General features: G+C 40.0%; 1 protein-coding gene across 1 annotated transcript; it reads left to right on the top strand.

Annotated features, from left to right (window-relative positions):
• Window positions 1–1,367: 1,367 nt before the first annotated feature.
• On the top strand, window positions 1,368–14,559 carry DAZL (deleted in azoospermia like; the record flags this gene model as incomplete). The annotated part of the gene is made up of 11 exons (XM_008058887.2): window positions 1,368–1,411; window positions 2,697–2,843; window positions 3,119–3,210; window positions 3,783–3,834; window positions 4,256–4,319; window positions 4,409–4,554; window positions 6,218–6,289; window positions 7,018–7,068; window positions 7,807–7,920; window positions 9,277–9,375; window positions 13,793–14,559. Coding segments are annotated over 11 exons (935 nt in total), but the record flags the coding sequence as incomplete, so codon positions are not given.
• Between the last annotated feature and the right edge of the window lie 12,810 nt (window positions 14,560–27,369).

Genomic DNA, 27,369 nt, shown 5'->3' on the forward strand with positions numbered 1-27,369 from the left:
GGCCGTCCGGGGCGGCGCGCTCCCGCGCTGGGGGCGGGGCCGCCGGCCGGGGGCGGGGCCGCGCTGCCTGGGCCTCGTGCCGCTTGGCCCCCTCGCCGACTTGCTGTGACCCCAAGAGCCCGTCTTGCTGGCGGGGGTCGGGTGTGAGGCTGAGAGGAGACAGCACAGATCTTTCCGAGCCAGGACATGGCGGTCCGAAAAGATTCATTTTGCTTAGCAGTGGAAACGAGATTCTTCGCAAACAGATTTTTGTTTTTCTCATCGATGTCGGCATCACTGTCACAGGATTTCTCAGCCCTGTTCAAATTTGGGGCCAGATCATCCGGAGATCGTTGTGAGAGGCTGCCCGTTGCATCGCAGGGTGCAGCCGTGTCCCTGTTCTTCAGCCGGAGGCCAGGAATGTACCTCAGTTGTGACAACCAAAAATGCCGGCAGCTGTTGCTAAGTGCGCCCTGCGACTCAGAAATCCTCTCCAGTTGAGAATCAGTGCACAGTTTTCTGGCCAGAGGATATACTTACAAGTTAAAATACTTCCACACCTGGTGCATGGACAGGCTACTGTTGTTTGCTTATCAAACAGAAACATCGCCAGAGTTCATCTACAAATGAAGAGGGGATCAGAAAGAAGAAAAGGAAATGTACAATAATTTCAGGACCGCTGTTTGGTTTTCTGTTTTGGATTTCTGAATGAACTAATTGAGAAGGGGTTGGTAAACTGTCTCTAGGGAGGGGAAATCTAATAAGGCATCAAAAAAAAAAAAAGAAAATCTTGATATCCCTATATCATAGTTAAAGGAAAAAATAGCAAAGTATATTTAAATAGAAATCCAAAACAGCAAGTATAAGCATAAATGAAGAGAGAAAAGCAAAAAAACTCAACTTCAGTTGATTTGACAATTTAGATTTCATCTCTAACATAGCAGTTTGTAGAATCTTAATTTTATCAGTAACATTTGGCATCTGATTAATAAACCAGGAACTCTACTTACTTTCCTATTGTCTACAAAATTATTGTGTTTACCTTTAACAAAGACATACAGTTGGTTTCTTTTGTCTTTATTTTATTTCATAAACAGATAGATGTATAATAGCTTTCTGTCTTACAACCTTTCATATGTACCTCTTACCGTCAATTGGGACTTCATTAGTGGATTTTAAATGAGTGATGTGCATTAAAATAGTTTCCTGAAATTCTCATTTTGTTAATTATTATTAGGTGTTAATAAAGTCTTTTCAAAATAAGTCAACTAAAATATTAAAACCAGGAAAGAAAGTTTTTAAAAAATCTGCAAATAGAATCAAGTAACAGGACACTAACTTGCATTGACATACCATGTCATACTTTACAAAATGAATTCACAGATGTTATTTCATCCTCAAAACAGTTTGCCCAGAGATACACAGCTGGAAAGTAAGTGGCTTATAACCTAGTAAGGGACATGAACCTAGATTTCATGACTGAATCAGTTTTTGTCACTATGCTATACTGCCTCTTCAACATAGGTATTATCTGTAAATTCTACTTCAGAAAATTTTACATTAACCTTAGAGTCTACTGTGGGAAGAATAAAGACAGACTGCTGATCAGAATCCAGAAAAATAATGAGTTATATGTGTGAGTTTCTTTATCTGAAAATTAAGATGGTATCATTTATATCTATCAGCCCAGTGTGAAAATTAGAATCATCAGTGGGACTGATTTGGTGTTAGTCAAGAGGAAAAATGTTATTTCAAAAGATGCTCTGAACATTCTAGCATTAGGGAAGAGGACTATAACCCCCTTTTTCGCAGGAGCTTTGATATGTGAGCTAATGTTTTTATGAGCTATTTCCAAAGTAAAACCAGGGATACTAGCACGAGGAGTGTTAAAATTGTAAACTTCATGTTAATTTTGGTGAGTAGAAAGGCGAAGCAAGACAAATTGGTTTAAAACGAGGCTTATTTTCTCTCTGATGCATTTTCTTTGGTTAACTTTATTTTTTGAGGTTTACCATGCTTTTTATTAATATACTCAGTAAAGTGAAAAGTTGTGTACCCGTATAGAACACAATGATTTTAATAACTTGTTTTTACAAATCTGAATTAATTATTTTTACCAGTTCACATGGTATTTTCACAAAATATTAAATCAGTATTCTTCCACAGCATTGTACAAGAGATGGTGATGAGTAACACTGAGTTTAAGAAAATACAATAGCCGGGCTCGGTGGCTCAGCCTGTAATCCCGTGCCTTTGGGAGGTTGAGGTGAGTGGATTGCCTGAACCTGTGGGTTCGAGACCCGCCTGGGCAGTGAGACCTCATCTCTACAATAAATCAAAAAATCAGCCGGGCGTGGTAGCGCGTGCCTGTAGTTCCGGCTACTTGGAAGGCTGAGGCGGAAGGATCGCCTGAGCCCAGCAGGTTGAGGCTGCGGTGGCCGGGAGCGGCCACTGCGCTCCAGTCTGGGCGACGGAGTGAGACTCCAACTCAAAAAAAAAGAAAAAGAAAGAAAATACAATATCCTTTCGTTAAAATTTCAACTGATCTATTTTGATTACTTTAAATCCTAAACCTGAAATATGCTGTACTGATGACTAGTTTACAATGAAAATAATTTATATAAAATGTTTTATACTTAAAATGTAAAATTGTATTTCACATTGTGTATGATTTTTGCCTTTATATCTAGTTATGATGTCTGCTTTTCGAATTACAGTCTGCTGCAAATTCTGAGACTTCAAATTCAACCATCTCCAGAGAGGCCAGCACCCAGTCCTCATCAGCTACGACCAGCCAAGGCTATGTTTTACCAGAAGGCAAAATCATGCCAAACAGCATATTTGTTGGTGGAATTGATATTAGGGTATTGAATTCATATCTCATTTTTACCTTAAAATGCATTGTGAATAATGGGATTTGGGCACTGTTATCATACAAACTTGTTATTTTTGTACTTAACCCAGTTTCAGAATTGGCTTTATGCTTAACCCATAGGTATTAAAAATATCTTTGACAGAGCTACAGGTCATTTGGGAATACATGGAGGAGAAACTTTCATGACATCAAACCTTTTTTATAGTAGAGTTGAAAATTTTGAATGCTGAGTTTTTACTCTTGAATTTTGATTATTTTTCTTAGATGGATGAAACTGAAATTAGGAGTTTTTTTGCTAGATATGGTTCAGTGAAAGAAGTGAAGATAATCACAGATCGAACTGGTGTGTCTAAAGGGTGAGTGAAGCACGTTTATTATAAATTGTCAAAAAATATCTGAGTTCTAGCGCCTACAGAATATCAAGGAGAAGTCTTCAAGACTGATATTCTGACACTTGTATAAACGAAACTTGTTTTCATTTCTTTCATGTAGAGGACAAGTTTGTTATTAACTCTTATTGAATCATTTTTCTGATGTTTTTAAGTATTTCTCATCTTTATTTCACACAAGTGGATTAATCAGTTTTATCAAAGAATTGTTTTCTTTGTACATTTCACAGTATCTTAAATTTCAAGTGTCTCACCTTAGGTAATAAGTTAAATTCAGGTTCACAAATATGAATTCTTTGTTAATAAGGTTTCCATACTATCTTGTCTTAGCCTTAGCACATTTTGACACAGATAAGTTTAAGAAAACAAAAAGCAGGAAGTAGTATTTATAGAGGATCTATCCTGTGTGTATTACAGATACTCATTGTAGTATATTTATCTTTTATCATCACTTCTGTAGATTATTTTATAGAATACTAGAGGTTCTGAACCATGTACTGTATGGTGATGATTATATACTTCATTGTCTGCCTTTCTAGCTATGGATTTGTTTCATTTTATAATGACGTGGATGTGCAGAAGATAGTAGAAGTAAGTAATCTTGTGGAAAAATCTCTTATTGATGCAGTTTTTATTCTTGAGTGACATACTCAATCTGGTGTAAAATTTGGAGAAAGCTACATTTTCTGTTTAAGACCCAAACTTAAGAGTAATCTTACATAACTTGCCAGATCTTGTTTGTTTTTGACTGGGCACATAGGTTCGTGAACAAGATGCAGAAAGGGTTGGAGACAGGGTGATGAAAGGTTTTTTGATCCAGCTTCATTTGATACCTTTTGACACTTTGCTTAGAGTAGTGAGGTAGCTTTATGATCACATGTTTTGATTTTAGTGTGTACTTACCACTGATCTTCTCTGTTAGTAGGAACTTTAGGGGACTGGGGGTATTTACCCAAGTCTTGGTAGTAAAGACTTGAAAATTAATCTAGTTTTGTTACTGTTTTATTCTCAGTCACAGATAAATTTCCATGGTAAAAAGCTGAAACTGGGCCCTGCAATCAGGAAACAAAATTTATGTGAGTAAAAAAAGAAGTTGTTCTTGTTGACACATGAAGCTTTTTAAAGAACAACAAACAGGCTTTGTTTTCTTTTTACTTTTTAAAAGGTGCTTATCATGTGCAGCCACGTCCTTTGGTTTTTAATCCTCCACCACCACCACCACCACAGTTTCCGAGTGTCTGGAGTAATCCAAACACAGAAACTTATATGCAACCTCCACCCATGATGAATCCTATAACCCAGTATGTTCAGGTAAGAATTACCTACATTGGTGTTCTCTCATACCCTCTGTAGAATTATATCCATGATTTCTATAATAAATGGTAATGTAGTCCCTGTTTGAATATGATTGCTTTTGTTAGAAGTCTCTCATTCTTAAGTGTTCTTTTTGATACAAGCTAAAAATCTCCTACAGGGTTTGTAAGGATTTATCTCTGAAATGACCATTGTAGCCACAAAAAACAAATCTCTTCCTTTTTTCCTCCATATGATACCTCCTAAAATATTTGAAAGCAGCTTTCCTTATGTATCTGCTTCTGAATTTATTCTTCTCTCTGGTTTGCAATTGGTTGAGCTGTTCTTTATCACAGTATAACTGACTTTTTAAAAATCTTTAGACATATCATGTATGCCTATATAGATTGCTGACTTATAGATATATTCTGCTAGATTTCTGATGTATTTTACTATGTCTATAAACTCTGTGAGTTCCTGGCATATAATTTATCCAGTTCTGGTTACTTTAAAGTGGGGTTTGACATGCTATCTCCTATCGATGATAAATAACATTTTCTTCTTAGTTCATTTTACTTCCATGTAAAAGACATTTTCTTTGCTGGAAAAGAAAAACAAAACAATAGTAAAATAGTTCAGCAATGTCTTTCATTTGTTTACATTTTTTATTTACCCCAAATGTGTAGGATATATCTTACTTTTCCTGCTCTATACATGACTAGAAAAAAAGTCCTACTTGTTTCTTTTTTTTTTTTTTTTTTTTTTTTTTTTGAGTTGGAGTCTCACTCTGTCGCCCAGACTGGAGTGTAGTGGCCGCTCCCAGTCACCGCAGCCTCGACCCGCTGGGCTCTGGCGATCCTTCTGCCTCAGCCTTCCAAGTAGCCGGAATTACAGGCACGCGCTACCACGTCCGGCTGATTTTTTGATTTATTGTAGAGATGAGGTCTCGCCAAGTTGCCCAGGTGGGTCTCTAACCCACAGGCTCAGGCAATCCACTCACCTCAGCCTCCCAAAGTCGCGGGACTACAGGCTGAGCCACTGAGCCCAGCACCCTGCTTGTTTCTAACATTTACTTTGAGCCGTTATTAATCTGAGTGTAGTCCTGTATGTTGCTACATTTATGTTTTCAACCAATAGGTATATACTGAAACATACAAGACGTTTTTTGATTAGAGTAGTGAGGTAGCTTTTCTAGTTTTAGATTGTATGTTGCCCTTAATTTTTAGAAATGAAATACAGAAAAGTCCAAAAAAAGGACTTCATGTTACTCCATAATATTGTCAAAGAAACAGGATACTATCTAAAAGTATTTTTACAAAGATATATTAATAGTGCATATATTAATTTAATTTACTTGAAAATCTGCCTTACTAGAGCCTTATCACTAGTGTAAGAAAGAACTTCTGAGTGCAGATAAGTATAAAACAGTAGAGGTAAGGTCAACTTAGGCTGACAGAATCAGTCACTTCCTTTATCACCTGTCCCTTCCTTCTACCCACCAAAAAGACTAACACTTGACCGAATATTTTTTTCTTCACAGAGTCAGTCTTTCATTTAGGATCCTGCATTATTGTATATAGAAAAATAACGAAAAGTTTCATATTTTTGTTATATTGGTAATAATACTCTTTTATAAATTTTTACCTTCTTAATTCATTCTTTGTTTAAACTTTATTTTCAGACATATCCTCCTTACCCAAATTCACCAGTTCAGGTCATCACTGGATATCAGTTGCCTGTATATAATTTTCAGGTAATTGAAGAGGGAACAGATGATTTACTTCAGAATATTTTTGAGGCCCTTAATTTATTTATGTAAATTTCCCAAATAAGTTTGTCGTTTAAAATAGTGAAGTGTGCCCAAAATTTAAGAAAAAGGCTGGGATTGTTTTAGAATTAAAGGCTTATTTATTATTTAGAAATAGTGGAATAATATTTTGACAGGAATGTGCACAGCAAGAACTTTTCTCTAGAACTATTTTCTAAGATTTGGTATTCCCTTCTGTATTTCAACATTTTAAAAAATCTTTGTTGTCAAATAGCTGAAGCATGTAGGCTGACTTCTATAAGGTTTTTAGGAGGATAGGTTGAAATAAAATTTTATCCAATGCTTAGAGCACAGAATTCTATTTATAGTGTTTATTTTAGCTGACTACTGCAAGACAGTAGTTCTCAGAATTTCTTTTCATAGATATATGTCTGTGACCTATAACCATGTCTGTGATAATGAAGTCAAAGAACTACTGTCTTTTAGTTTTCCTGAATGCTAACTCCAGAAAATTGAGGAAAAGGTGAGGTTTATATATGGATGTATTAACAAGGATCTCTCAGGTATTAGAAACATAAAATATTTATTTCTTCCATTCCTTCTTTATTATTATAATAACAAAGGAGCCAGCATGATAAATACTTCAACATTGTCTTTCTCATATCTTTTTGAAAATGTGTGAGGATATTTGAATAATTTTTGTTTTCTTTAAGATGCCACCGCAGTGGCCTGCTGGGGAGCAAAGGAGTTATGTTTTACCTCCGGTAAAGTTGAATTAACCAAATATCCACTTCCTATTCTTTATTTAAAAGTAGTTTCTTGTTTAACTGTGATATATTTCTTGACCTTTTGCCATATCATGTATGCCCATAAATATTTTTAAATGCTCCTTTATGTGTTGCTTTTTGTTAATTTCTTCTTAATCTAATTTTAAACGCCCAGGAGAGAAACTGCTTTTTGTTTCTCAGATTTCTGTGTGCTTAAGCAGTGGTTGGTCAATAAACCCTGATACTTGTTGATAGAATATATAACCCAAGAAAGGTAGTATTGAATATGGATTTAGAATTGACATGTGTCTGCCTAGAATCTGCTTCTGGCTTTGCTGCCCATTCAAAAGTCTATTGAAGAGAGACAGAAATGTTTTGCTGTTAACACTGTTAAAGGTAAAAAGGAATAAAACAAAAGAGAGTGTAATATCTAACACTTTTGAGCGTCTGTCTTTTATCAGAATTGGGTAATTGACTGATAAAATAACAGGTAAAAGTCCAAAGCACTCTCTTAACTACATTTCAATTATGGTGAAGCTTAGAAGGCATTTTAAAGTAAAAGGCTGCCTTACTGCATTTCAGCTCTTCAGTGTAAAACAAAGTTTCTGAAAGTAATTGAATTTCAACACAACATACATTAAAACTTTTAGTATCAGCTCACCATTTTGAAGAAGAGATGGCTTTTAAATGTATCTGTGTGTTTCTTTAATTACACTTTTATTATCTCAAATGTAGGCTTACACAACTGTTAACTACCACTGTAATGAAGTTGACCCAGGAGCTGAAGTTTTGCCAAATGAATGCTCAGTTCATGAAGCTACTTCATCCTCTGGAAATGGCCCACAAAAGGCAAACATCTAATTTTGTTTATTAATATTTATATTTCATAGTTATTTTTCAAGTTTGAGTAATAGTTTTTTGAGAAGTAAGCATTTTTCCTCAAATTTAAGATAGAATCCATAAACTATAGAGCTTAAGTCATTTGCTGATGTTCTGAAGTTAATTAAAGGTTGGTGACCTTTTAGACATCTCCATACTTGGTGTATACATACGGTTCCTGATTCACCAGTCTTTTCCTCCTTTCCAGTTTCATTTGTTTTTTAACAATACTTTAATACATATTGTACCAATATGATTTCACAGAATGCAGTGGACAGGTTTCCTCAAAAATTGTGCTCTTCGAAAGAGAGATTAGTATGAGTTGTATCTACTTTTTCTTTACAAACAATTTCAATATTTACTTAGCTAAATAGTAAAACATTTATTTATGGTATCCTCTTTGTAACATTGTATATGGCAGTAGCTCTCAATGGTTGTGGAATCAGCAGTAATTATTCAAATACTGAAATAGGCAGAGTTTTTATTGTCAGAGCAAATTCCTATAATAACAATGCTGTCACTCTTTATTTTATTTTATTAGAGACAGGGTCTTGCTCTGTTGCTCAGGCTGGAATGCAGTGGCACAATTACAGCTCACCGTAGCCTCAAACTAGCTTAAGCAATCCTCCTGCCTCAGCCTCCCAAGTAGCTGGGACTACAGGCATGCTCCACCGTGCCCAGCTCATCTTTTCATTTTTTGTAGAGACGGGGTCTTGCTATGTGGACCAGGCTGGTCTCAAACTTCTGGCCTCAAGTGATCCTCCCACCTTAGCCTTCCAAAGTAGCTGGGATTACAGGCGTGAGCCACTGCACCCAGCCTTACTATCACTTTTGAGTTTGCACACGTTCTGTTGAATGGGTAGAAGTGTGGAAGTAGTTGATATGCTGGTAATGTGTGTAACACTAGAGGGGTCCCATTGGTATGTGAACTTCATTCATGTATTTCTCAGTGGGAAAAAATGTTGAGAGCTACTGGACCATACAGTGGAAAAAAATTCCCTGACTCAGTACTTGATATTTAAAAATTTGAACACATGATTAAAATAGATTACAGTATAATGATATTGCTAGGTTTTGTCCTGAATAGTTTTTCTTCAAAACACTTGAGTTAACTTGGAGTTTTACTAAATCCAGCTTTTTAAGTCAGTAATCTGTTACTGAGCTTTCTAAAATATGACTTTGATTTGTCAGAAAACTTACATACTGAGTGATATGTAGTAAGAACTATGAATCATGTAAGAATTATTTAGAAAGAAGTGAATATGTTCATTTATCTGCTAGCAAAATTATTAACAGTGAGTAAAATGATTTGTCTTTACATTTCAGAAATCTGTGGACCGAAGCATACAAACAGTGGTATCTTGTCTATTTAATCCGGAGAACAGACTGAGAAACTCTATTGTTACTCAAGATGACTACTTCAAGGTATGAACAAATCAGTATACAGAATAAAAAGCATATTTGTTAGCTTTGAAGTGTCTTTTCCCCTGTAGAATATTTTGATATTACTGAGAGTATTTAATTGAACTTTTGGCATTTGACTAACCCAGTAAACTACTTCGTGGGTTTTACCTGGCGGTGTATTTTATGCTGCTCAATCCTTGATTATAGTATGGTTATCGTTAGGGAAGGATTCTTTAGCAGAAATTTGTAACTGAGAGAGTTCATTAGAAAAGACAGTTGCCTTACTTGACCAAATAGTGAAAAAAATGTAGATATAGAAAGTAGAATTTCAGGCTGGGCACGGTGGCTCAAGCCTGCAATCTCAGCACTTTGGGAGTCTAAGGTGAGTGGATTGTCTGAGCCCGCGGGTTCTAGACCAGCCCAGGGAACTTGGCAGGACCTCATCTCTACAATAAATAAAAAATTAGCCAGGCGTGGTAGCGTGGGCCTGTTGTTCCAGCTACTTGGAAGGCTGAGGCGGAAGGATCCCCGGAGCCCCGTAGGTCGACACTGGGGTGGCGGTGAGCGTGCCACTGCACTCCAGCCTGGGCAATGGAGTGAGACTCCAACTCAAAAAATAAAGAAAAAGAGGCCGGGCCTCGGTAGCTCTGCCTATATTCTCAGCACTTTGAGAAGCTGTGGCGAGAGGATTGCCTGAGCCTGCGGGTTTGAGACCTGCCCGGACAACTTGGCGAGACCTCGTTTCTACAATAAAATCAAAAACTAGCCGGGCATAGTTAGCGTGCACATGTAGTTCCAGCTACTTGGAAGACTGAGGCGGAAGGATCGCCGGAGCCCAGCAGGTCGAGGCTGCGGTGACCGGGAGCGGCCACTGCACTCCAGTCTGGGCGACAGAGTGAGACTCCAACTCAAAAAAAAAGAAAAAGTAGAACTTCATACATGCATATTGGACTAAAGAGAAGTAGTTGACTCAGATGAGAGACCTGAACAGTGTGAAGAGAGAGAGGTAAAGCGAAGCAGTGAGACGAGCTGAGTGGGAAGAAATAGAAGTTGATTCAGGGTTGATGAAGTGGAAGAGAATGTAGGGATTTGAGTTTCAGACCCTTCTTTTTCTTCTGTTTTGAGTTGGGGGTCTCACCATTGCCCAGACTGGAGTATAGTGGCACAATCACAGTTCAATGCAGCCTTGACCTCCTGGGCTCAGGCAATCCTTCAGCCTCCCAAGTAGTGGGGACAGACACATGGCTGCCACTCTTGGCTGGTTTTTTGATTTTGTAGAAATGAGGTCTCACTACATTGCCTAGGCTCACTACGTTGCCTAGGTCTCGGACTCGTAGGCTCAAGCAATCCTCCTGCCTTGACCTCCCAAAATGCTGGGATTACAGGCATGAGCCGTTCTGGGCCCTGATCCTGCTTCTGTCCATCTTGGACAGATCACTTAAATCTTTTTAAGCCTCCAGTTTTTACAAGTCTGAAATAAGAGGTACAGGACTAAAGGTTTCTGAGTCCGTTTAGTTCTGAATCTATGAATATGAAAACTGGTCAGTCCAGTGGAAGAGGAATTAATAAAGGGAATTTTTCAGAAGTAGGTTTATTGAGATAAGTAATTGAGACACCATATAGTTTACCTGTTTAAAGTGTACAATTCATTGATTTTAGTGTATTCAAATGTAACCCCCTAGAACAACCCCCTTACCTGCCATTTTCTCCCAGCCTCTCTAGCCCTGGGCAGCTGCTAATTTACTTCCTTCTTCTTAAGGATTTTCCTATTCTGGACATTTCATATAAATAATCATACATAATGTGGCCTTTTGTGACTGGCTTAATGAACCTTAAAAACATTACTTGGCATAATGTTTTCAAGGTTCATCCATGTTATAGTGTGCATCAGTACTTCATTTTTTAAATTTATGGATAATACCACATTTTGTTTTTCCATTTGTCCCTTGGAAGACATTTGGATTGTTTTCACTTTTTAGCTATTTAATGTTGTGAGCATTCATGCACAAGTTGTTGCATGGACGTCGTGTTTATTTCTCTTCATTGTAGGCCTACCTGGGAATGGAATCACTGAGTTATATGGCAACTGTTTAACCTTTTCTGGAACTGCCATAATTTGTATAACGTTATGTGCTGTTGTACGTTCATAGGGAAATCCTACCTATCACTTTGTGTCTTGAAACAGAGGAAAAGCAACTTCTTTAAATTCTGTGAAGGGACACAGAATGAAGCTTAAGCCTTCTTAAAGGGCAGGCCAAGGACTTCCTGCAATGCAGAGGGTAAAACCGTGGCAGGACTAAGTTCTTACTGTCTTTGCAACAGAGAGTAAACATGTTTGAAGTTGACATTTGTTCTGTTGCTTTATTCCACATAGACGGTATAATTTAGAAAGGGAGAACTGAGGTTGTATATCAGCTTTTACTGCCTTGCCCAAAGTTCTGAAGGCTACCTAGGTAATACGTAAGTGGTTTGTTTATAAAGAAGATAGTTTAGGAGGGTTGTGGTGGTGGTGGTGGTGGTGGTGGTGGTGGATTTCAGAGACAGCATCTTGCAGTGTTAACAGCCCGGGCTGGAGTGCAGTGGCACAATCACAAATCACCACAGCCTCAGACTCCTAGGCTCAAGTTATTTTCCCACTCCAGCTTCCCAGATAGCTAGGACTACAGGTGTGCTAACGCAGAAGCTAGAGTTTTCACCTGATACTAGAAAAAGCCTCCCTTTGAACTCCCAGAGTTTTCTGCTCCTTTGGACTAGAAGTCAGAAGTTGCAAATTCTGCAGTGCCTGATAGCTACACCTATTTTTATTTGCTGTTTTTTGTTGTTGTTTTTATTGAATTTGAAGACCCTGAAGTATCTGATGCATTTACCATTTCCATGGCAAATTTCACTCTTTGTCATTTTAATTCCAGCTCCTTCATAATTTTGTTTCCTTCCCTATCTCTGAAGTTATGTGTTTGTGACCACTTTTCTAGACTTCAATTTAAATAGGCTATTACCCTGTGAAGAGATTACATAACTCCCAGAAGTCATTCTTTATAAGACAGCTGAGTTTCATCCCTAGGAAAAGGGCACAGTTAAGCAAACTGTATAAAGGAGAAAATCTTATGTTATTACTGGTTTGTTCGGTCCCAATCCTCTTTTTAAGGTCTAACTTTCATCTGCACGTCTATAGGCAACATTAGGGTGAAAGAAAACTCTGCATATATCTTAAATTTTTCCAAAGAAAGATATAACTTCACAGGTTAAGGATATGATTTTAAATAGGCTAAAACTTATATCTTTTAACCTGAAAGTGTGGAATTTCAGACTGGAGTGCTGTCTTCAAGTTATGGTTTCTATCAGTTGCAGTTCAGTTAGTTAAAACAATGCTTTTTTACGACAACATACATTTTTCACCTACTGTCTTGGGACATCACCATCAAATCATTAATTAAGAAGTACTCACACCTATAATCTCAGCACTTTGGGAGGCCAAGGCAGGAGGATTGCTTGAGCTCAGGAGTTTGAGACCAGCCTGGGCAACACAGTGGAACCACCTTTCTACAGAAAATTAGCTGGGTGTGGTGGTGCACACCTGTAGTCCCAGCTACTCAGGATGCTGAAGTATAAAGACTGCCTGAGCCTAGGAGGTGGAGGCTGCTGTGAGCTGTGACCATCGTGATCATGCTACTATATTCTAGCCTGGGTGAGAGAAAGAGACCCTGATTCCAAAAATAAAAAATTTTTTTAAAAAGTGTATGAAATGGCCAGGCGCGGTGGCTCAAGCCTAGAATCCCAGCACTTTGGGAGACTAAGATGAGGGGACTGTCTGAGCCCACAGGATTGAGAACAGCCTGAGCAACTTGATGAGACCTCATCGCTACAATAAAAATAAAAAACTTAGCTGGGCGTGGTAGTACACACCTATAGTTTTGGCTACTTGGAAGGCTGAGACGGAAGGATTGCCTGAGCCCAGCGGATCGACGCCGGGGTGGCTGTAAGCATGCCACTGCACTCCAGCCTGGGCGACAGAGTGAGACTCCAACTCAAAAAAAAAAAAAAAAGTATATAAAATGATACCAAGTCTAAGTCCTCTATTTCTGAGTTTACTGGGATTTCTTTTTTAATCAAATTGCTTAATACTACTAGCCGTCTTGGTACATGTGCTATCCTGACGACAAATGCTTCCCCAGGTTGAGTACAGTGGTTGGCGCCTATAATCCCAGCACTTTAGGAGGCTGAGGTAGGAGGATCACTTGAGGCCAAGAGTTCAAGACTAACCTGGGCAACAAAGCAAGACCCTGCCTCTACTTTAAAAAAAAAAAAAGAATGTTTTCCAAAGGGATCCCTTTTTTCTCATTTATAATATTTAAACCCAAAATAAATGCTATCTTTTACAATTCTTAGTGGTAATTGTAAATTTCCAGTGAAGTAAAAGAACTGTCTCTATCTTTTCTAGGATAAAAGAGTTCATCACTTTAGAAGAAGTCGGGCAGTACTTAAATCTGTTTGATCCTCTCTGCTTTCTAGTCTTGTGGGAACTTGCTGACTTTGGGTATTAGGAGGCTGAAAGTTTTTCACTAATATAGAAATTTAATTCTGAATTCTGATAAATCACTTAAACTTTCTGTACAAGCTATATTATTAGATTGCCTAGTTTTATCTTATATTGAGACTGTTCTTCATTAGATGTTTACTTAGATTTTGTTGAATATATAGTTGAGACTAAAAATAATTGAGCTGAAATAAACAACTTTAAGATGTATATGCCAGGATTTTTTTTAAAAAATTGAAATTGGCATTTTAAGAATTTAAAAGCAGATACTGAATTTCAAAAAATTGTTTTAAGAACCCTATTTTGAAAGGTCAGAATTTTGATAGTTTAAATACAAGCATTTTATTTCTCCAGCAAATACCTGTGAACAGTACAGTATTTACAATCTTGTGCTTCACATTTATGATTTATCTAGACATTTACTACAAAAGCAAATTTTTAAAACTGCATTTTTAATCAGTGGAACTCAATAGTTAACTTTATTGAAGTCTTCCTTATCTAAACTCAGTAAAACATTCTAGCTAAACAGTCCAATCAGTGGGTCTTATAAAATCAAAATATGCTATTCTTTATCCAAAATCCACACATATGTATCCTATTTGATTGGGATGGCAATTAGGATAACTAAAATTCTGGGCCTAATTTTTTTTTAAAGAATCCAAGACAAACTACTATTCTCATTTTTGGTAAAGAAAAAAATTATTTTCTTCGAAATACTAAACTTATGGCTATATCTCAAATTGTGCAAAATATTGGTATTAAAGAATGCCGAAACTTTTTTATGTTACTTAAAGGTTAATCAGAGTTATTATAAAAAATTGAGATACTATTTGTTGTAGAGTAAATAGATTTTTTAGCCTATTATATTTTCTTTTATAAAGTAAAATATGTCCTGAAGAGTCAAAGCAGGTAGTTTTGATATTTCTAAACCACAGAAGTTGTTTAATAAGCATATCCCAAGAATGTGCTAGAGTCAAGAGCAAACGGTGTTTCTAGATTAGCTGGTCTCTTTGTACATTGTGACAAACAGCTAGAGCACCACAGCACCCTTGCTGTACCCACCGGTCTTGCTTTTCCACAAGGTTTGCTGTATTATCATTTCTTCCAGGAGGCTTGCTCCTGGAACTGGTGATGTAAACAAAGAAAGTAGCTGTGTGAGCAGTTAAAGGGCTAAGTCCTGGAAAAGTGGCAGTGGGATCATAACCTTTCTAAGGAAAACAGTTGTTTCAGTATAATTTGACCTGCCGTGAACATGAGTTTAAAGTGGCTTCCTGGCCTTTCTTCCAGTGGCTCCTCCCCTAAAACATGGAGACTCCACTTACTGCTCACCTAAAGTAGCTACCATGGGCCATATTACTAGCATCTGTAATTTCTAACAATTTTCATTTGGAATCTGAAGGAAAGATTCTTTTAACTTGAGAATTCCCAAGAGGGCTTTATTATGCCTCAGAATTTGAATGTGCCCTGAGATTTGTTCTTTTAAAAATTCTCTGTATTCTACTTGATTTTATAACATTTTTACATGTATCTTTCTGTTTTTAAATCTCCAGCTTACTATAAATGATACCTCCATTCTAAAGAACCAGTTCTAATTATCCCAGTATGACCTTAAGGAAAAGTTAGGGTATAAACTTTTATTGTTCTGTTATTTTGTTGGAGTGAAGTATTTAAAAGAGTAAAGTAAAAAAGAAAAAAGTTCTGAACCTTTCAAAATGGAAAATTAATTTTAAACTTAAAAGTGTGTTTCTGTTACCTATAGCTGATATGGCCTCTGCATAAATGGATAAACAGAAATAAAGAAGCTTTTTTCAGAGGTGTTTTTGGTGTACTTATTTGAGTCTTATCTTCAATGGTGGGAAGTAGGGTGGGAAATGGGTGACAAGGTGTAGATGCTTAAAATTCAGAAGCATAAAATTTCAAGTTACTAGTCTGGTAGTATTAGCTTATAAAAGCAAATTTTGGTACATTGTAACTTTGTTGATTTCTCTTAAGAAATGAAGAAATGCATCAACAGAGCAGTGCCCAGTAAGGATCCTGGGCAGCATACCTGCCTCTGCTATGTCATGGCCAAGGTTCTCTCGTTTTGGACACTGTGAAACATTTGTCTACGGTGCACTTAGGGCCTAACCACAAATCCTTTTGTCGTCTAATAGAGCTTAGATTTTTCATACTGCATTTATTTCATGAAGTGCATCCAGAAAATTAGTGTTTACTGGTTCCAGTACTCTCAGTTCTGTAAGCTGGGGCCACCAGAAATTCTTCCCCCCCAGGCACTCTTTAATTTCATCAACTAGTAAGCTCTTGTTAACTGACCCATTACCAGAACATTGACATCAAGTTTCTGCAAGATACCAGAGAGTGCTTTCCACGTCACTAAAGATTAGCCATTTGCATTCAGATGTCCCCTCTGAAGGGACATAGATTACTGGTGATTATACAGGACAAATTTATGCCAGCACAAATATTTAAAACATTTGTTTCTTTGATGCTTTCCATTCAAAATAAAAAAAAAAAAAAAAAGCAAAGAGATGGAGTGTATACTGAGATACATGTTAAAAAAAATACCGGTTGGTGTTAGAACGTGTAAAGTGCTTTCACAGTGGTGCACAGACTGAACAATAAATTACATATTAATGTAGGAGGAAGAACAAGACTGCACTGCCTGCTCACATGGAAAAACACTAGGTTGGAAGACTCAAGTTACTATTGCACAACATATATCAAACCTGCAGTGTGTGTCAGTGACTTTCACATGTTACATGTCAGAAAAATAAGATAGAAAATTTTGATCTTTTTGGTCATAATTTCCAAAATGCCATTATAAGCCACATATTATCATAAAACAATGGGTTCCAATGCTTTATATTTCATATGAAGTGATTTTCACTATTTTGTAAAAAAGTACAGTCGAGTTGCTGGAAGGTGATCTGAGAGGTCTTAAAGTGCAAAGGGATAAATCTGGATGTTTAGTATATAATTGGTTAAAAATCAGTAACCCTTAAATGTGTAAGAGAGTGTGTGTGTGTGTGTTTATGGCTAATACATACGAACTGTTATCTAGGATATTAGGCTATAGCTGGTCAAGCAGAATAGGTTTATAATATTTTAAGACCCCAAGACGAGAGACTCCCCATGTCTAAGAACAATTACTTTAAACCTGCCCTGCATGATACCTCAGGATATTTGCAGCTGAGAATTACCACACAATTTTCAACGCAAAATCAACTTTGGAACTAAAAAATTACATTAAGTACTTCTCTGTAAAAAGTTGAAGTTAAGGCGAAATCTAGCAACTCTGAAAAGGTTGGTCACTTCTGTGAGAAGTGTGTTCTGCATGTTTTTCTCTTCCCCTAAAAGCAGATTACCTTTTTAATTGCTCAGGATACCGTTCAGAACTGATCACACTTACTGCAAGGAAGTCATTGACTTCAGTGCTCCAACAGCAGCTCCCTGTTGTAATGCCCCTGTGGCCCCTCTTCTCTGACTTTGTCTCGGTTGTCTTTAAAGGTGAACTCACAAATGTGGGCCGCCACATTGCTTCATCACTGGTCTGTGCTAATTGCTGCCCTCGGAGGGTAATACGGAGTAGCAGCGGTGAGGCAGTTTTCATGACGATGGCTATCGAGGTGGGAAGCTCGCGGGGGAGGAACGCGGCAATGTTTTCCACGGACCAAGCCTTGCAGATAGGGCCAGCTGCTGAGTAGGATCATTTGGAATCCCTGAAACATTTCTCCTAGATGAGGATTGCTCCTGTGCACATTTTGATAACTGTAATCCAGCCCTTTCCAACATTATGTGTAATGTGTCTCTCTGCGTGTAACTGATTCTTGCGAGCAATTCCTCACCAGCCATCAAAGACACCGAGTTTTCCATCTGCGAACAGTACATTTGGTGGTAGAAAACAATAAGCATAAGAAACTCAAACTATAAACATGCGTTTTTGAATGCTCATGCAAAATATTCTATCTGCATAGCAAAGAAATGATAGGTAATTCTGCTTTGCATTTAGAGTTAAAAACATCTGTCCAATATGGCTGTAGCTGTGCGCCAATCCCAAGAAAATGCAAAAAATAGTCTCCGGGTACAGAAGTTGAAACTACCATTGTAGAATTAAGCTCTGCGGTAGCTATATTTTACATTTTTAACTGGTCTGAAACAAAGTTTCCTGGTTGAGTCTTTGGTTCACTTTCCCAAGGCAAGGCTTTGCATCTCATGTGTACCTCCATAAAAGCTGCATGCCGAGAACGAACCTTTTCCCACATGTAAAACTCATATCAGTTCACTAGGTCTTTAACAATAGAACAAATGCTTTCATGACTGGGATATTCAGGTCATGAAAACTATACATTTGAAATGGTGGTAGCATTTCAAGCAGCTCAGAAAGTTGGAGGTTTTACAATCCTTTATTTTTTACAGAAAACAAATCTAGTCAAAGTACATTAAGGCTCTAATCTCTATCATCTCTCCCCATAATAAAATGGATGGAGACAAACTCCATTCTGGTTTAATCTTAGCTGAAGCTCAACTGTGGAAGAAAGGCAGGGCTGATGTGATGCAGCCAGACCGGCTGTTGTAGTGGACATGTCCCCTCTGCCCTTGTCCGCTTGTTAAAAATGTTTGAGCTGGGTTCGGTGGCTCAGCCTGTAATCCCAGCACTTTGGGAGGCCGAGGTGAATGGGTTGTCTGAGCCTGCAGGTTCGAGACCAGCCCAGGCAACTTGGTGAGGCCTCGTCTCTATAATAAAACAAAAATTAGCTGGGCATGGTAGCGCGCGCCTGTCATTCCAGCTATTTGGAAGACTGAGGCGGAAAGATCGCCGGAGTCCAGTGTGTCGACGCTAGGGTGGCCATGAGCATGCACCTGCACTCCAGACTGGGCAATAGAGTGAGACTCCAACTCAAAACAACAACAACAACAAAAATGTTTGATACGACATCCCCCCACACTCAATATCTGGCTGGGCCGACGAGGATGGAGGGGGTCACGGAAAAGAGGACTTTTTTTCTGTGTTTACTTCAGCTGGCCCCTACCTGGTGTGTGAGCTGCTTCACCAGGTGAGTTAAGTCTGAACCTTGTTTGAGCAGCACACCTGCCGTGTGACAGAAGTGGAACTTCTTCACTTTCTCTGAACGTAACTTGGTGGCCGCTCACCCTTCTGGCCGGTGCGGTGTCTGCCTTTGACCAGAACCCTGGCGCTGGCCATCCACAGCTACAGCCAGGATGAGGTCAGCCTTGCGTTTGACAGGCAGGTCTCCTGAGTGATACCAATGTTACAGGGAAGTCAAAGAGCACCAGAACCATCACGTGGGTGTTTTTCAGAGCGCGGACCCCTGGGCCCTTTTCTTAGAGGCTCTTACTCTGATAGGTGAGCCCGGTGATTGGCATTTTTAATAAGTACCCCAGGTGATTCTGACCTCGGCAACACTTTGAGAAATAGTGCCCCAGATGAGGGTCTCGTGATATCGTCTCAGGCTGCCCCTAGTAGGACAGGTGGATTTGGAGAGCAGCCCTGTCAGGTCCGTTAGGACTTTTTTCATAGGGGTTTTCTTGGTTTAATTTATCTTTCTCTGTGCCCGGGAATACCCACTGTCTGCAGGCAAGGGTGACCCACGAACAGGCTGAAAAGTGGATTGAATAAAATCTGAAAGCCAAGGCTTGTGGCCAGAACCGAATGCTAGGAGGGAGTGACTGCAGAGGCAAAACTGAACTCCAAGGCCAAGTGCAAGTAAGCCAAGGTAAGGAAGGAAGCTGAGTGGACGTGGTGGAGGCAGAGATGCTATACGTGCCTCCTGGAGGGAAGAACCGTGCCATTGGCCCACTTTTAAAAACTGTTACTCATGGTTCGTGACCCGCCCGGGCAACTTGGCGAGACCTCATCTCTACAATAAATCAAAAAATTAGCCGGGCGTGGTAGCACGCGCCTGTAGTTCCGGCTACTCGGAAGGCTGAGGCGGAAGGATCACCGGAGCCCAGCAGGCGATGCTGCGGTGGCTGGGAGTGGTCACTGCACTCCAGTCTAGGCGACCGAGTGAGACTCCAACTCAGAAAAAAAAAAAAAAAACCTGTTACTCATGGCCACTGCTCCTTTTCCTGCCTTGAAATTAACTAGTACTTATTATATCCTTAGCAAGAATGATAATAAATTAGTATCAGAAATAATAAAAGATCAGGTTCCAGGCACAGTCTTGGGCATTTGATATCCATATTGTTTTTGTATAAATGTTGTGTTGTAAAAATTCACATGTAATTCTCACAGAAGTATAAAAATAAGTATTATTTTAGAGAATGATAAACTAAATACCCAAGTTAGCTTAAGAAATAAAACATTCTGTTGAATCTGGTCACTCTCTTTCTCCCCAGTTAGAGGTAACCACTAATTGAATTTTGGTTTAATCATCTGCTAAATAGTTTGTTGTTTCTTTTTATATGGCTTTGAACTTTAAAAAGACTTCCACTGGAACTTGCTAAATAAAGCTATTATCTTTTTGATCAGAGCTACACATTGCTAGACTCATCCATGTTGTCTGGGAGATTGTATGAGAAGGGACCCAAAAAAACCCAGAATTTATTTATAAAAAGTTGTGTATTCTTACACGTTTAAACTTCAGTCACTTTCAAAGGACTCTTCATTTGATACAATACACCTATCAAGACACTTTTTCTACTGCTCAAAACAGTTTTGTTTTGTTTTATTTTTTGAGTTGGAGTCTCACTCTGTCGCCCAGACTGGAGTGCAGCGGCCGCTCCCGGCCACCGCAGCCTCGACCTGCTGGGCTCCGGCAATCCTTCCGCCTCAGCCTTCCAAGTAACCGGAATTACAGGCATGCGCTACCACGCCCGGCTGATTTTTGTGATTTTATTGTAGAGATGAGGTCTCACTGCCCAGGCAGGTCTCAAACCTGCAGGCTCAGGCAATCCACTCACCTCAGCCTCCCAAAGGCGTGGGATGACAGGCTGAGCCACCAAGCCCGGCTTCAAAACAGTTTTTGAACTCGTCGATTTTGATGCCTTGTGAGTGCTTCTGTCGTTTTTTTGTTTCACCTCTTCCACATCGGAAAAACGGTTTCCTTTGAGGACTTTTTTCATCTGGAGAAACAAAGTCACTCAGGGTGAGATCAGGTGAATAAGGAAGGTGAATGGGGCTGTTTTTGGCCAAAAACTGCTGAACACTCAGCGTGGTATGGGCAGGTATGTTGCCATGGTGGAAGACCCAGTCGCCTGTTTGCCACAACTCAGTACGTTTCTTCCACCTACCATGACGCATACTTCTCAGAACTTCCAGATAAAAACTGAGGTGGACTGTTTGATAGGGAGGAACAAATTCAGAGTGTACTACAGGGGGCCTGCCGTCCAAAAAAAATAATAATAATTCCGAGTTTTTTTGGGTCCCTCATGTATTTTCACTACTCTTTAGTTATATCGGTTGAATATTTCATGACGTTTTAAATCGTTTATGTTGATGAGGGACAATTGGATTTTATTTTTTAGTTTTAAACTGTTACATTTTTATTGGTTGGTGTATTGCTATTACAAACGATGCTGCAATGATCTTAATCTTAAGGGCCCCAATCATTTTAGAGCTCATCTTGGTGTGGATACTGTTAGGTTCCTTGTACATTCTGTATATTAATCCCTTGTCTGGTGAATGGTTTGTAAATAGTTTCTCCCATCCTGCAGATTTTCTCTTCCCTCTGTTGGTTGTTTCCTTTGTGTACAGAAGCCTTGTAGCTTCTTAATATCCCATTTTTCTATTTCTCCATGCGCTTTTGAGATCATAATCATGAAGTCTTTGCCCAGATCAATGTCCTGAAGACTTTTCCTCATGTTTTCTGCTAGTTGTTTTATAGTTTGGGCTTTTTAAATTAAGTCTTTAATTCATTTCAAGTTGGTTTTGGTATGTAGTGAGAGATAGGGGCCTAGTTTCATTTTTCTGCATGGGACTATTCAGTTTTCTTATCACCATTTGTTGAAAAGACTATTTCTTCCTCCAATGAATATGCTTGGTTCCTTTGTCAAAAATCAACTGACTGTAAATAATACATGACTTTATTTCTGGGTTCTCTTTTGGGTTCCATTGGTCAATATATCTTTTCTAGTTTTATTTATTTGGGTTATTAATTTGTTTGGTTGTTTGTTCATTGGTTAGCTACTGGCTTGTCATTCTTGTTTGCCTTTTCAGAAAACCAACTTTTCATTTTGTTGATCTTCTGTATTTTTTTAGTCTCAATGTTGTTTATGTCTGTTCTGGTCTTTATTATTTATTTTTCCTACTAATTTAGGATCTGGTTTGTTTTTGCTTTTCTAGTTCCTTGAGATGTATTATGAGGTTGTTTACTTGAAATCTTCCTACTTTGGGAATGTGAGCATTTATTGCTATACGTTTCTCTTTGAATACTATTCTAGCTGTGTTCTATAGGTTTTGGTATGCTGTGTTTCTACTTTCACTTGTTTTAAGAACTTTTAACTTTCTCTCTAATTTTTTTATTGACTCACTGGTTGTTTAGGAGCATGCTGGTTAATTTTAATGTACGTGTACAGTTTTGAAAGTGCCTCTTGTTATTGATTTCTAGTTTTATTGTGGTCAGAAAAGATACTTGCTATGATTTCAGTTCTTCCACATTTGTTGAGACTTGTCTTGTGGGCTAATGTGTGGTCTGTTCTGGAGAATGTTCCATGTGCTCATGAGAAGAATGTGTATTCTGAGGCTATTGAAGGAAACATTCTGTAAATATCTGTTAGGTCTGTTTGGTCTACAGTGCAGTTTAGATTCAGTGTTTCTTTGTTGATTTTTTTTGGTCTAGATGATCTGTTCAATACAGAGACTGGGGTGTTGAAATCCCCAAATATTATTATTTTGGAGTCTACCTCTCCCTTTAGATTCAATAATATTTGCTTTATATACCTGGGTGCTCTGGTGTTGCACAGGTGCCTGTGTATTCGCAATCGTTCCATCTCTTACTGAATTATCTCTTTATCCTTTAGATATTCTTTTATAGCTTTTTACTTAAAACTACTTAATCATAAATAAATATAGCTATGCCTGCTTGTTTTGGTTTTGGTTTGCATGGAATACCTTGTGCCATGCCTTCCCTTTCAGTCTACAGGTGTCTTTATGGGTGAAGTGAGTTACTTGTAGGCAGCACATAACTGAGTCATTTCAAAAATCCATTCAGTCAGCTTTTATCTTTTATGTGGGGAAGTTAATCCATTTACCTTAAAGGGTATTACTGATAGGTGAGGACTTACTCCTGTCATGTTGCTAATTTTTTTATTGTTTTGTTTATCTGTTCTTTCATTCCTCTTTCATTGCTTAGCGTTGCAGTTTGGTGACGTCCTGCAGTTACATGGTTTGATTCCTTCTCTTTTTCCTTAGTGTGCTTACTCTATCAGTGACTTGTATGCCTCTGTGTATTTTCGTGTTAGTGACTACCACCTTTTCACTTCCAGATGTAAGACTTTCTTGAACAGTTCTTGTAAGGCTGGTCTGGTGGTGATGAATCATCTCCTCAGTTTTTGCTTGTCTGGGAAATACTTTATTTCTCATTCATTTCTGAATTTGCTTTGCTTGGTATAGTATTCTCGGCCAGGATTTTTTTTCTTTTAGCACTTTGAGTACATAGCATCCCATTTTTTCTAGGCCTATAAGATTTCTGTGTGATTCCCTTATGTGTGACTTGATATTTTTCTCTGGCTGTTTTTTGAATTCTTTGTCTCTGACTTTTGACAGCTTGACTGTGATGGACCTTGGGGAGGACCTTTTAGGATCGAATCTTCTTGGGTACGTTTTAGCTTCCTGGACCTGGATGCCCATGTCATGTCTCTCCCCAGACTTGAGAAATTTTCAACTATTATTTCATTTAATAGGTTTTCTGCACCTTTTCCTTCTCTTCTCCTTCTGGAAATACTGTACTACAAATATTTGCTCACTTAATAGTCTTTTATAAGTCTTGTAGGCTTTCTTCACTATTTCTCTTTTTTTTTCTCTGAAAGGGTAATTTCAAATGACCTATTTTCAAGTTCAAATATTCTTTCTTCTACTTAATCAGCTTTGCTGTTGAAGCTCTCTATTGTGTTTTATCCCACTCATTGAGTTATTCAGCTGTAGGGTTTCTGTTTGGTTCTTGTTTATGATTTCTGTCTCATGGTGAATTGTTTTCTTGATTTTATTGAATTATCTATCTGTATTTTCTTATATCTCAATGTGTCTCCTTAAGATCATTATTTTTAATTCCTTTCCCAACAATTTTTTAAATGTCCTTTTCACTGTGGTCTGTTACTAGAGAGTTATGTTTTTTTGGTGGTGTCATGTGTTCTCTTTTTTCTCTTTCTTTTTTTCTTTTTTTTGTGTATGTGTGAGTGTGTTGTGTGTCCTCAATGCTTCATTTTCCTTGTGCTCCTGGGTTAATGATCTGGTGGAACAGTCACCTCTTCTGCACTTTCTAGAGTGACTTTTGTGGAGAAAGACTTCCCCCTGCAAGTAGGCTTCACTGTGCCAGTTAGGAGGGTGTGGTGACTTCGTTTCCAGATAGGTGCAGTGGCGTGGTCTCGGTGCAGCTTCTTAAGCTACATTCAGCATCAGTGATAGCTGTGGGTGCCTCAGTGGTCGAGGCTGCAGAAGTTTGTGACAGAGGCAGCCGCACAGGTTGTTACTCTCCTCGGTGTCAAGGGCCTGTGGGGTCCTCCTAGGCTCATGTTGCCCACATTGGAGAGATTTGGCTGAGGATATCCCCTTTGGTGACAGGCCTGACGTGGCCTACAAGCTACTGCAGTGGTGTTGGGCTCCAGGGGCAGGTGGTGGGAGCGGCTGTGGGCCTGGGGTCCTAGGCTCGGGGTCTTGTGAACCTACGGTGGCCCCTGGGTCTTGGGGTGCGTGTTTGCTCTCGGTGGCAGCATTACATGTAGGTTGCCCAGAGAGCCAGGATCTGTGACTCGGAGGCGCCCTGGGGTCTGGGTTGTTCCTGTGATTCTTCTGGGGGACGGGACATAGCATGGCCAAACTCAGAAAGAAGGGGTGGTTGGTCCCAGGGAGCAGTGTACTGCTGCAGTTAGGGAATCTGAGCCAAGGCATCAGTGGCAACATGGGTCCTGAGGAATTTGGCACCACAGAGTCGTGGCTCTAGACCCTGGGACGATGGGGCTCAGCAGTATCCCAGACTCTGAAGCCAGGTGCGGTGGCAGCAAGTGCCCCAGAAGGGCGGAGCACAGCTATCGCTTAGGCCCTGTGGAACAGGAAACAGCACTGTGATGGCTATGCTTCCCAGGGAGAAGGGTGGCTCAGCAGCGCAGGCGCTAGGGAGCTCGTTCGGCTCCAGGGAAGCAGGGTCCTAGAGCTGCCGGCCTGAAGGGTGGGGTGTCACAGCTCAGCCACCGCTCTGTTTCCCTGAAATGTGGGTACTGTGTCAGCTTAGCCCTGGGGTGTGCAGCTTCTCAGCTTGGCACCAATTCGCCAGGGTGTGGTGTGCTGCTTTAGCTCAGGCCTGCGCAGCACGAGTGCTCTGGGCAGCCAGGGGAGTGTTTCCCTAGGTGGCAGGGTACAGCTTCAGCTCTAGCTAAGGGAGGGGTGGATGACCAGCTCCACCTGTACTTGGTCTTTCGGGAGATGGTGTGACAGCTGTTTGCAATTTGCCATGGGGACATCAGGCCACCTGGCTGTGGTGGTTTGGTGGTGGCTTAGCTTCAGGGATGAAGGGGCCCTGTGGCTACTCACCCCTAGAACAAGACGCACTCCAGCCGTGGCTCCAATTCCAAGGTGGTGCAGCGCGGTAGCCACATGGGCCATGGTGGGAGTGCAGTGTTGGCTCGTCTCTCAGGGGCGCACAGCTGTGTGGACCTCAGACAGCTGCCTCAGCTGGGCTTAGTGCCTGTGAAGACCACAAGGGACCCCAGTGGTGCAGTCTGTAGGTGTCCAAGGTGTTGGTGAGGGATACTGGGATCCTCTCACTGACTTCCTTGCTACAGGGAGACATTCCTTTTGGTTCCAGCTGATCTCAGTTGGGGTATGGGGTGGCAGAGGCCCAGTGTGTGCTTTCATTCTCTGTGGGGTTGTTCTTTGTTTCTGTGTTCATCCTGGTTTTCCTCTGATGCCTCTAGCACTCTTCCTCAGTTATTTTCATTAAAATGTGGTTGATTTTTCATTGTTCTGGCACCTGTGATGGAGACAAGTCCTGGGGACTTCTAGTCAATCAGCTTGCTTTGAATTGATCCGAAAGATAAAAGCATTTTGACTGGGCTTTGTAAAAGCTACAACCAGGACCAGAATGTAAAATGGACAACTTAGCCATTTGAGGGAGGAAAAAAAATTGCTAAGAATAGATTGAGCTAAAACTTACCATGTGCCAAGCTCTGCGGAATTGCATTGGATCGCTTCATGGAATCCTCACAGCCCCTGGTGAGGTCATTTTACAAAAGAGAAGATAAGTACTCGTGGTATGAAATGTCTTGCCTATGTCACAGAGTGAGCGGGTCAGGACGGGGTTGAGTCTGGCTGCAGAGCCCTTGAGTTTAACTACTGCCCTGAAGTCTTCTCACTGTCACTTAAACATCCATCCTACCTACCTCCACACTTTTCTTCGAATGCAGTGGTTTGTGCAGAACAGACGTTATTTGGAACATGTGTCAGAAAGTATTAATTTCCTTCCTTTGCAGAATCTTTTTTAAAAAATCCAATTTGTTGGGGTGAAATTAATGTGACATAAATTAACCATCTTAAAGTAGCGTTAAAGACATTCGCAGTGTTGTGCGGCCACCACCTCTGTCTAGTTCTAAAATATTTCCATTGCTGCAAAGTAAAATCTCTTACCCTTTAAGCAGTTTCTCCCCATCCCCCTACACCCGCAGTCCCTGCAACCAGCCGTGTGCCTTCTTACCTCTTCCGGACGTTTCACATGAACGGAATCACACTGTATGTGACCCTTCGTGTCTGCTCTCACTTGGCATGTTTTGTTCACTTGGCATGCCTTGTAGCAGTGTCAGCACTTCATTCCCTTTCATGGCTGAATGATGCTCTGTTATATGGATATACCAGATTAGGGTTATTCATTCCTCCACGGACGAACATTTGGGCCGCTTCTCCCTTGGATGAGCCTGTTTTGTGTCACCGTAAAGAAATCCCCGAGGCTGGGCGATTTGCAGAGAAGGGGTTTTCCCTGGCTCGCGGTTCTGCATGCGGCACAAGAAGCATGGCGCCAGTGTCTGCCTCTGGTGAGGCCTCAGGAAGCCTTTACTCGTGGTGGAAGGTAGGGGAGCCGGCGAGTCACGCGGCACGAGCTGGCGCAAGAGAGGGAGGAGACAGGCGCCAGGCCTTGTTAACACCCAGCTCTCCCGTGAATGAATAGTGTGAGAACTCACTCATCTCCCTGGGGAGGCACCAAGCCCCCCCCCAATGCAGTCGTCGCCCAAGAGGGCCTACCTCCAACACTGGGGGTCACGTGTCAGTGAGGCTTGGAGGGGACGAATGCCCACACCATGTCACACCTCTTGGC

This window comes from Carlito syrichta, unplaced genomic scaffold (assembly GCF_000164805.1).
Source record: "Carlito syrichta isolate Samal-C Ts95f unplaced genomic scaffold, Tarsius_syrichta-2.0.1 Scaffold90623, whole genome shotgun sequence".
In the NCBI taxonomy this organism is placed as follows: Eukaryota; Metazoa; Chordata; class Mammalia; order Primates; family Tarsiidae; genus Carlito; species Carlito syrichta.